Raw genomic sequence first — 12,252 nt, 5'->3', positions numbered from 1 at the left:
CACTCTCTACAACTAAAGCGGAGTATATTGCCACTACTGAAGCTGGCAAAGAGATAGTATGGCTCGAATGGTTCCTTCAAGAGCTTGGATTGCATCAGAAGGAGTATGTCGTCTATTGTGACAGTCAAAGTGCAATAGACCTGAGCAAAAACACCATGTATCATGCAAGGACGAAATATATCGACGTGTGATATCATTGGATTCGAGAACGGATAGAGGATGCGTCTATGCAGGTAAAGAAGATCCATACAAGTGAGAATCCTTCGGATATGCTGACCAAAGTGGTACCAAGAGACAAGTTTGAGCTATGCAAAGAACTTGTTGGCATACACTCAAACTAGAACCTCCGGTGTTACCTCCTTCAGGTGAATGAAACTGGAGGGGGAGATTTATGGGGTCCAACCCATAAATTAAGGAAGGCAACTTTCTTCCGTTGTCTTCTTTTTCTAAAATGACAGCCACCGTTGTTTTTGAATTGTTTAAAAGTCATCCTTTGAAATTTTTTTCCTTTCTTTTGATATCACTGATGACATTTGTAGGGGTACAGAATCTCTATAAATAGAGAGCTTCTGAGCCATTTGAATTACACCAACAAAGAGAGAAAGAAAGAGTGAGGTTTCACAGACAGGGTATAAGAAAATAGTCTGTGAGAAAAAATAGAGAGTGAGTGATATTGTAGTGAGGTGGGAATATCAAATGAGGGTTATTTCTTTTGAGTGTTGTAGTGGTCTTTGGAGTATTTTACTCGGACCTACAAAGTGTAAAATTCCTTACTATGGTGATATCAGTTGCTCCTCTTGGGGCCGTGGTTTTTTCCCTTATTAAAAGGGTTTTTCCACGTAAAAATATTGATATCGATTTTACTCTTTTATTTTGTTAATTACCATATCTCGGTGTTACCTTATTATTCCGCTTTTATTACCGTGAATATTATTTCTATGGGGGTTTATTTCCAACAAAAATTAATACCCCACTTCAGTTCCATGAGAATTTTAAGTGAAAATTTCTTGTTCAACTTACCCATTGTTGTCTTGTTTTCAAGATGCCATTTTTTAAATATTTCTTGTCCCCTTAGTTTAAAAATTGTCACTTAAGATTCTAGCACAATGAGACCTTTCCAGAACATCCTATGAAAATTGATCATCAATAAAGAGATGTTAAGAATGTAAAATATTTTTTATCCAACGCAAAAGCATCCAAATCAAGCGGGAGTTTGTGATAGTAATCGTATTAGTGCACACTTGACAATTTATAAAAAGATCATTGGGTTGACAATTTATAAAAAGCCACAAGTATGGTTTGCAATCCTTTAGCTTCGGTCAATTGATTTTTTGGATTTTTACAAATTTGTTTTTAATTTTATGACCCTATCTTTTTTTTACACATGAGAAATTTACTTTTAATGTAAAGAACCATGATGTACAAATAGCACGAAATGACATGGTCCAATTAAAAGCTCCCATATAAAGTATTGCAAAAGTTTGTGTATTGCTGGAAATATCTCCTATTTCGTATTTTTCAAAGAGCTTCTTGTCCTATAGAAAAAGAGAATAAGAAATTACATATTTTTAAATAAAAAACATTAACTTATAAAAATCTCATAGCAAGAATATGGAAATTTGCATGAGAGAGAGTATATGTGAATGCAATTATTGGACATTCACATTGAACCAAAAAAGGAATGCAATTATACTTCTCATTTATAAAGACACATCAGCCTTATAATTCTTGGACATTCTTGCACTGAACTAACAGAAGAACAAACCATACCATCAAGAAGTAATTAACTAAGTAAATTAGTAACTATGGAAAGATCAATTTACTAATTGTACTTTCAGACATAACATCTATATAAATACAAACTTACAGTATATCTCAATCAAATTATGTAAGAAGCTATCAGGGTCAATTGATTTTTTGGATCTTTACAAACTTGTTTTAGTTTTTTGACTATCTCTTTTTTGTACATGGGAGATTTTATTTTACACGTAAGAGATCTCTCTTTTACACATAAGAGATCTAAAAATGTCATTTTCTTAAATTCAAAATTATAAAAAGACATGGTGTACAAATAGCCCGAAGCTATCAAGTGAAGAACGATAAGAAAGTATGGAAAAAGATAATAAGGTTGTTATCTTATATATTAAAAGGAATTAATTTATTTTGAAAACTATTTAATTAGTGAAATGCTCCCTTAAATCAGAGATCAATATTTTCATGTACACGTCTAAAAAAAATTGAAATCAAAGAAAGAAATGTGAAAAAGGAAAAAGAAAATTAAAAAAGGCAGTATACCTAAGAGTCTATTTGTGTGCAACCCAATCTGTGTAATTTCAGAATTGGGAAAAAATATAGAATTAATATTGAAAACTCTTATCGATACTACATTTACTTTGTCGGTCACATTGACATTTTCGTGGACACGGCTCAACCAACAACGGCTGACGAAGAAGGAAATCTGAACTGAAAAACTGTGTACTTACCCTGTGAGGAATTTAATTGTTAGAATATCTATTTGAACCCTATAATAAGATATTCTTTTCTGCTTTATTGGACTTCTATGATACCAGGAACGTGAATCACGATTTTTATATTTTAAAATCTAATTTGTTATTAATAAGACTTGGATAAAAGAGAAAAAAAAATGAAGAAAGAAGATCAGATGTATTAGAAATTGTTGAGCCGCCAGTCACCATATATAGCATATTTGATCTTCAGCAAGAACCGATCGAGAAGCACAGAAGGTACAAAAACCCTTAGAAGAAAAAGTCTATCGTTCTCCTGAAAAATCAAATATAAGAATTAGTAACATAGATGAGAGAGAGAGAGAGAGAGAGAGAGAGAGAGTTATTTCATAGACAGAATCATACAAAGTAGAACAAATAAATTTGAGGAATTCTTTATTGTCTTGGTACAAACACAATCAATGGCGGTTTTTTGAGAATTTTTGAGAAACTGATTGATTTCTCAGAGACATTAATTGAGGATTTCTTCAATTTCGGTACAGAAGTGATTGCTTTTTGTAGGACTTAATTGCTTGTTTAGGGGCGTTACTTTTGTTTGGAATTGTAACTTGTAAGAGTACCATAATTGCTCTCTTAATAATCGCCTGAGGTGGTAACTTTTGGAATTTTTTAGAAATAGTAGAAAGTAGTAAAAAATAGGATAAAAATAAAAAAATTGACAAAATAGATAATTAGGTTTCCTGGGCAAATAGGGATGCCACATCATATATATATATATATATATATATATATATATATATATATATATATATAGATGTCCAGATTCCATTCTTACCCTACTTTATTTGCACACTATGTTTCAAGTATTAATTCCAGCTTTTATTTTTTAAATTAATTCAATTGGAATGAACAGACTTGGGAAGTTCAAGAAAAAGCCCTTTGAGTTACCCAAGAAAAATGTCCATTAATTGCTCTGCTTGTAATAGAACAACTATTTGTAGATCCTCACTTGATGTTCAATAAAATAGAATTGTAAAATATTTCAGAGAAGAAGTATGAGTCAATGCGATTTAGCGAGAAATGTGAGGAAATCTACCATTATTAGTGACTTACCAACTAACATACTACACAGAATACTTGAGCTTATGCCCATTAAATATGTTGCTAGAACTAGCATCTTATCGAAGCAATGGAGAAAGTTATGGTCTACACAGCCACACCTTTTGTTTGGTCCCCTCTTTTTCGGGTATGTATCTAATATTGTTGGGGCTTCTCCTGCAAGCATAATCCATAAAATTCTAATGCAACATATTGGACCTATTCTAGGGTTCCATCTAATCTCGAAGTTACACGAACTGTCACAGTCAGATGTGGATCAATGCATCATCTTTGTCTCGAATCATGGTATCCAGAAGTTGACTCTAGATTTGGCCAACCATGAGAAGTATGCATTGCCTTATACCATATTCACTTGTTCAACGTTGACACATTTGAAGCTCTCAAGGCATATCTTTAAGCTGCCTCAGAATACCCAATTCCCTAATCTTGTTAGCCTTCAGTTGGAACATTCTGCTCTTGATGGTCATGTAGGATCGAACAGAAACATTCTTCTTCTGCCATTGCTTGAGACCTTGGAGTCAAGATTTTGTGTTGATGTTGATCGTGTTTATATATCTTCTCCAAAGCTTGTGAACTTGTCTATCCTGAGAAGCTATACAGTAACATTTCAGTGTTTTAGTTTGAACCCAATACTTAAACGCATTACGCACCTTTGGTTGGATGGGTCATCCCTAAAGGTAAGACTATTAATGCCTTGCTTTGTTTTTTAGTTGCAGTATTTTAATTTGTAATAGAGTAACTAAATCTCAGGTGTTTTTCTTATTTTTTACAGAACTTAGGGTCAGTTCCTGTGCCAGATAGACTTGCTCTACCACTAAAGCTGCAAAGCTTGAAAATTAGTGATTTGAAGATTTCTGTTAAACATATTTCTTGTGCGCTTTGCTTACTGCGGAATTCTCCCAACATTTATAAACTTGGCATAGATGAAGTTGTGAAGGTAAGACATACACTACAACTAAAAAGTGTAGAATGGTTTGTATTGGGAAAAAATCTGAATTTACATTGAAGGTGACGTGACATGACACGAGAACTGGTCAAATGGTCAAAAATATGATGGTCAGTTAAGAAGCACGAGTGACAACAGATACGGGGAAAGGAAAGCAACATAGGTGTGGACCGTTACTAAAATAGGTACGAGTCTCGTACCTATTCGAGTCATTTAAAGACCGAAGATCGGAAGAAGTTGAAGATACGAATCTGATGACGTAAAAGAGTCTAAATACAGCATTAAGTATCAAATACGTTAGAATATTTGAATTAAATAGAAATGATTGTGTAACGTTTATTTTAATGTCATTATTGCTCATAATTGTCTCATTAAGACAAAGACATTACATCTTCTCCTAGAATCAACTATAAAAGGAGAAGGACTCAACATCTGTAGAGACACGAAAAATACTATTGAGATCTTACTGAAATACAAAACTATTTACTGCTTTACCATCATTCTCAAAAATATTTTATTTTCGTTTCCTGATTATCAGTAACCCGAATTTCTTTTTAGCTTTGACCAAAGACTCAGATTTTTAGTTAAACAAATTGGTTCCGTTACCGGGAATCTGATAATCTTTTCTTTTAAGCTATATCTTGTCCATTGTTATCACCATGTCAAACAACAACACCGACAATAACAGTAATAACACATTGGGAAACCATGAAAATCAAATCCATCAAAATCAAGGTGACGTGGTTCCCTCCCCTCCAAATTCACCACGTCAATCTCGTGAAGGCACTCTCGTTACTGAATCCCGTGCTGATCAACAAGAACAATCTGAACACTTTGAAGGAGGTACAAATGAAGCTTTACAAAAGCTAATTGATGCACAGGTCGGCAAAGCTCTTCAGGCTCTAGTTAGTCGATTGCCTGCTTCACCACCCACACCAACTCCTAATAATAATACATTGGACAATCCCCGTTCTGGTCTTGTTAATTCTGGAAATGGAGGAACCACCAGTGAACCACAGGAAGGGGGACCAGGTAATTCAAATAATTCCTATTTGCAAAATTTAGTACTAATCTTGCAGAAACAGATTAAGGAACAAAATGAGCGTATTGAGCAAATCCCTGGAGTTCCGCCTGTAATAAAAGGAGTAGACATGGACAAATACTCACAACAACCTTGGAAGCCAAGTGCTGCTCCCCTTCCAATTCCGAAAAAGTTCAAAATGCCTGACATCCCGAAATATGATGGTACTACAGACCCACGTGACCACGTGACTGCATTTACAACAGGCGTGAAAGGCAACGACTTGACCAAACAAGAAATTGAATCAGTACTGGTCAAGAAATTTGGAGAAACACTCACCAAGGGTGCATTAACCTGGTATTCTCTTTTATCTGAAAATTCTATAAATTCTTTTGCTGAGCTTGCAGATTCTTTTATTAAAGCACATTCGGGAGCACAAAAGGTTGAGAAAAAAATGGAAGATATTTTCAAAATCAAACAAGGGGATTCGGAGTTGCTTAGAGATTTTGTTGATAGATTCCAGCATGAAAGAATGACTCTACCCCGTATGCCTGACAACTGGGCTGCAATATCATTTGCGAGTAATTTAAATGACAAAAGTTCTGAAGCCACAAGACGACTCAAAGAAAGCCTTCGAGAATTTCCTGCAACCACGTGGAATGATGTTTACAACCGGTATAGTACGAAGCTGCGAATTGAAGAAGATACCGTACCTAAATTTCATCATGAAGAAAGGAGTGGTTCCAGAAGATCAGAAACCGAAAAAAGATCAGGTAAAAACAGGTACGATCCATATATGGGACCTGCAGGAAAAGACCCACGGTCAAAACAAGATAGCCAGCAATATGATCAAAAATCGAGGAACAGGGACTCTGGTTCTTCTTCGAAATTCAGGAATGATCGGAACAGACAAGAGTCACTAGATAATGACAGAAGTTTAAAGGCACGATTCGGCGGATATAATTTTAATGTCTCTACCTCCGAGCTCGTGGCTATTTTGAGAAGCATGGGAGATAAGGTACGGTGGCCAAAAGAGATGCAATCAAATCCAAATAGACGCAATCCAGATCATTGGTGCGAATTTCACAATGATCACGGGCACAAAACTTCAGAATGTAGATTCTTACAGAGTGAAGTGGATCATCTATTGAAGCAAGGGTACCTCACTGAGTTATTTAGTGAAAAAGGAAAACAAGCCTATATAAAAAATAGGCAAGAGCCACCAAAGCCTCCTTCACCCAAGAGAACAGTGAATGTGATAAGTGGGGGAGAAGATATTCACGGCATAACCTACACAGCCTCCAACAAGGTTTCTAAGGTAACAATTACACACGGGAAACGGGTGCGGCAGGTTTTAGAAAATGAAAGTATTTCGTTCGATGATGCAGATACAGAAAGAGCAATAACTCCACATAATGACGCTCTGGTAATATCTTTACTTGTACATGATACTAATGCAAGACGAGTTTTGATTGATCCAGGGAGTTCCGTAAATATTATACTACTAAGGGTATTACGTGAAATGCAAGCTGAAGACAAAGTGATACCCAAGGCGCACACCTTGTCAGGCTTCGACAATTCAAGTGTGGTAACAAAAGGAGAGGTAATTCTAACAACTTTTGCTACAGGTGTTGTTAAAGAAATTAAATTTCAGGTAGTTGATACGGAAATGGCCTACAATATGATCATGGGGAGACCATGGATACATGATATGGATGTTGTCCTATCAACTCTATATCAAGTTATTAAATTCCCATCACCATAGGGAATTTGCCAATTTCGTGGGGATCAGCAGACAGCTAGAAGTATCAACGCTGTAATAGGAACGAGCACCGTAAATAAAGAAAAATAGCAATTACAGGAAGCAGTTGAAGGTGTAAAAGATCAAACTTCAGCTGAACAAGGAAAGACATATTTGGACTCGAGGCTTGATACAATTCAGGAACCTGAAGAAAATAAAAGCATCAAAAAAACAATTGAAGAACTCGAGGCAGTGATACTATTTGAGCAATGGCCTGAACGGAAGGTTTATGTCGGAGCCAATTTAAGCTCAGACATGCGAGGTATGATAATTGAATTTTTAAAAGCTAACGTAGACTGCTTTGCTTGGTCCCACGCTGATATGACAGGGATACCACCGGATGTGATGACTCACAAACTCAATGAGGACCCCTCTTTCACACCAATAAAGCAAAAGAAAAGAAAGCAAGGTGCTTTCAAGAACCAGGTGATCCAGGATGAGGTCCAGAATTTATTAAAAATCGGGTCGATCCGCGAGGTAAAGTATCCTAATTGGTTAGCTAACACGGTGGTCGTACCCAAGAAAAATGGTAAGTGGCGCGTTTGTGTGGATTATACCGATCTAAACAAAGCCTGTCCAAAAGATTCTTTTCCTTTGCCGCATATAGACCAACTAATTGATGCAACCGCAGGTCATGAACTTTTAAGCTTTTTAGATGCATATTCGGGATATAATCAAATTAAAATGGATCCTAGTGATGAAGAAAAAACTTCTTTCATCACAGACAGGGAGACTTACTGTTATAAAGTAATGCCCTTTGGTCTCAAAAATGCTGGGGCAACCTATCAAAGGTTGGTCACCAAAATGTTCCAAGAACATTTAGGGAAGACAATGGAGGTATATATAGACGATATGCTTCGTCAAAACCCAGCAGTCTCATGATCATATTTCTCATCTATCTGTTACATTTGATATTTTGCGAAAATTTAATATGAAACTCAACCCAGAAAAATGTGCATTTGGAGTTGCATCAGGTAAGTTTTTGGGTTTTCTTGTTTCTAACCGTGGTATTGAGGTAAATCCTTCTCAGATCAAAGCAATAGAAGAAATCCCTGATATCCTTACTAATAAAAAGGAAGTTCAAAGATTAACGGGAAGAATTGCAGCTTTGGGGAGATTTATTTCCAAATCCTCAGAAAAGTGTTTTAAGTTTTTCTCTGCACTCAAAAAGCAAGATCATTTTGAATGGAATGAAGATTGTCAACAAGCCCTTAGAAATTTGAAAGCTTATTTGTCAAAACCACCGTTATTGGCAAAACCAAAGGTGGGGGAAAAGCTTCTCATCTATCTGGCTGTATCTGAAGTTGCGGTAAGTGCTGTTTTAGTCCAAGAGGACCAAGGTAAACAATCTCCTATTTATTATGTAAGTAAGTCCTTATTAGATGCTGAGACACGATACCCACAACTAGAAAAGTTAGCATTAGCTTTGATCATGGCATCTAGAAAATTAAGGCCTTATTTTCAATGTCATCCCATTATTGTAGTTACTGCTTTTCCGCTTCGAAATATTTTGCATAAACACGAACTTTCAGGAAGATTAGCAAAATGGGCTATAAAACCAAGTGAATACGAAATCATTTATCAACCCAGGACCGCTATAAAATCTCAAGTACTAGCTGATTTCGTGGCTGATTTTAGTTAGGGGATGCATTTAGAAGCAGAAAAAGAATTACAAGTTTTTAATGGTACAAACCCGGGGACTTGGGTTTTATTCACTGATGGTTCATCTAATGTAAAAGGGGCAGGCCTAGGGATAGTCCTCGTACCACCTACGGGTGAGACTATTAGACAGGCTATAAAATGTCACTCTATAACTAACAATGAAGCAGAGTATGAGGCTGTAATTGCAGGTCTAGAATTGGCACGAGAACTCGGCATAACACAGATTATAATCAAGAGTGATTCTCAACTCGTGGTCAATCAAATGCTGGGGACTTATACAGCCAGGGAGACGCGAATGCAAGAATACCTCGCAAAGGTACGAGAGTTAATAAAGCAATTCAAAAATTGGAAAGTAGTGCAGATCCCAAGAGATGAGAATGTAGAGGCAGATGCTTTGTCTAATCTCGCATCTGCAGCAGACGTAGAAAACGATACAAATGCTTCAGTCATACATTTATTTCATTCCGTTCTCGAACCTGATAAAAACAAGATAAATTTTAATCATTTAACATGGGATTGGAGAAACTAAATTGTTGCCTTTTTACAGCACGGTACCGTGCCTAATGATAAAGGAAAGGCTCACACGCTTCGCAAAAAAGCTGCTCGATATTATTTATATCAAGGAAATCTTTATCGAAAGATGTTCGGTGGACCACTAGCAAGGTGTCTCGGACCCTCTCAAATAGAATATGTGATGAGAGAAGTACACGAAGGACATTGTGGAAATCACGCAGGGGGGAGGTCACTGGTAAGAACATTAATTCGCGCAGGATATTATTGGCCTAAGATGGAAGAAGAGGCAAACAGTTTCGTGTCCAAATGTGATAAATGTCAAAGATACGGCAATAATATGCACAGACCAGCTGAGTTACTACACCCTGTTATAGCCCCGTGGCCCTTTATGAAATGGGGAATGGATATCGTAGGTCCACTTCCACAAGCAAAAGGTCAGGTAAAGTTTCTACTTGTACTCACAGATTATTTCACTAAATGGGTAGAAGCAGGAGCATTTAAACAGGTACGAGAGAAGGAAGTTAAAGACTTCATATGGCGAAATATAATATGCCGCTTTGGAGCACCAAAGGAGATCGTGTGTGACAATGGACCACAATTCATAGGAGCTCAAATCACAGAATTTCTTCGAAGTTGGCAGATTAAAAGGATAACGTCTATGCCATACCATCCAGTGGGTAATGGACAAGCAGAATCCACTAACAAAGTCATTATCAACAACTTGAAGAAGAGGTTACAGGATTCAAAAGGTAATTGGCCTGAGGTGTTACCTGGAGTATTATGGGCTTATCGTACAACGACAAAAACAAGCACTGGAGAAACACCATTTTCAATGGTTTATGGTGCGGAAGCCTTAATTCCAGTTGAAATAGGTGAACCAAGCACACAGTACGATCGAGCAACGGAGGAATCTAATGATGAAGAGATGCGGGTCAACCTTGATTTGCTTGAAGGAAGAAGAGAAGCTGCATTGATAAGAATGACAGCACAAAAGCAAGTAATTGAACGATATTACAATAGGAAAGCACGCCTCAGATTTTTCAAAATTGGGGACTTCGTGCTTAAAAAGGTGTTCCAATCTGCAAAGGCTGCTAATTCAGGAAAGCTAAGTCCAACGTGGGAAGGACCATACAAAGTTCGTGACATTGCGGGAAAATGAGCATACGAGTTGGAGACAATGGACGGCAAAGTTTTACCCTCACATTGGAATGCCGTCCATTTAAAGAGATATTACTTTTGAGAAAGTACCCACGATCAGGTATCACCATGTTAAAATTTCTCTCTTGAATTATTAATGTTTTACTAACGATTTTTAGATGCTAGGCAAAAACCCTAACTCGTGCCAAATGATGAGTCACAACCTGCAAGGCAAAATGGAGTATTCTTAATTTCCCAGCCCAGGGTTACAATTAATCTGATGGAAATACACACGAGTTAGGCAGTCTTCATCTATAATTGCACCTCCGAGTCCCGTATATTTTTCTGTTTCAGGAAAAGGGCCAAAGTAAAAGAAATAAACAAGTGCTCGAGGCTTCATACTTCATCGCTCAAACACTTGGGGGACTACATATTATACACAGATATGTGTAGAAAAACAGATATGAATATCGAACAAAAGTCGGCCACAAAGAAACAAGTGTTGAGAAAAAGTTACGAAGTCTTCAGCATTCATGAGAACAACAGAGTCATCTCTCAAACTCATAAACAAAGTCACCTCTTAAACCCTTCTTAATATATAAAGATAGGGTCATGACTATGTACTGAAACAGGTTATGAAGAAAAACCTTGTTTATTCTATGTTATGTACGAATCTGTTACAAGAAAAATAGTTACGAGAAAGTTGTATATGTATTGTAATACATGTAATAGTCAAACACTTGTTAAAGTTCATGAATAACAACTTGCCAAAGTTGTTTCATACAAAACATGTGTATTCCTATTTCTTTCATCGTATTATAATACCATTATGAAGTTGAGACGTCTTCTTCATTAAGTGTCGATAAAATGAAAGGGCCCTCTTTTATAAGCCTCATGTTGATAATCCATGAGAAGAATCATAAAGCATTTTAAAAGGATAAAAATGCTAAGCTATTCAATAAGTCCTAGATAAATAGGCGAGAATAAAATATACAGAAGTACCGATAAAACTTCTTAATATAAAAAACTAAGTACAAACATAGTCAGCAAAATATTTGTTTTTTACAAATGCCCCATTATGATAACTGGGGACTTCATCAAAAGATCCCTTAAAGTTGCCAAGGGATAACACCACCAATTAATAAAAACAAAAACAAAAACAGCAGTAAAGTTTGAAATACATTCAACTAGTCACTGAAGGGGTTGGAACATCAGAAGTTGCAATTTCATTTTCAGGGGCAATCACAGGCACGATAACAACTTCTGAGGGAGCAGTAATAGGAGCAATTTCAATTAGGCTTGGAATGTTAAAATCACCGAGGGAAGCAAGAGTCACGGGAGCTTCATCTTCCATGGACTGTGTCATAGAAGTTTCACCCTCGGGAGCCGGAATTGCAACTCCAATTGCCGCAGTAGCCACTTCTTCATTTAAAAGCTCTTCCATTCCAGGAGCGTCAAGTGCAGGAGAAGGAGTATCAACAGGTTGTTGACTTTTCTCGATAGTGTCTAAGACTTTGGCTAATTCAGATTGCAAATCAAAGCTTTCCTGAGCAGCTTCTATCAAAGCATCACGGCGAGATTTCAGGAA

At 36.6% G+C, this 12,252-nt stretch overlaps 1 protein-coding gene across 1 annotated transcript; it reads left to right on the top strand.

The window, feature by feature from the left end:
- Window positions 1-3,520: 3,520 nt before the first annotated feature.
- On the top strand, window positions 3,521-4,601 carry LOC104226001 (F-box/FBD/LRR-repeat protein At1g13570-like). Its single transcript, XM_070159826.1, has 3 exons — window positions 3,521-4,261; window positions 4,357-4,521; window positions 4,593-4,601. Exons 1-3 carry the CDS (start codon window positions 3,521-3,523, stop codon window positions 4,599-4,601), a joined length of 915 nt encoding a protein of 304 aa, XP_070015927.1.
- The last annotated feature ends 7,651 nt before the right edge of the window (window positions 4,602-12,252 follow it).

This window comes from Nicotiana sylvestris, chromosome 10 (genome assembly GCF_000393655.2).
Source record: "Nicotiana sylvestris chromosome 10, ASM39365v2, whole genome shotgun sequence".
Classification (NCBI taxonomy): domain Eukaryota; kingdom Viridiplantae; phylum Streptophyta; class Magnoliopsida; order Solanales; family Solanaceae; genus Nicotiana; species Nicotiana sylvestris.
Note: the sequence above shows the minus strand (reverse complement) of the source record. Positions and strands in the feature narration are given on the sequence as shown.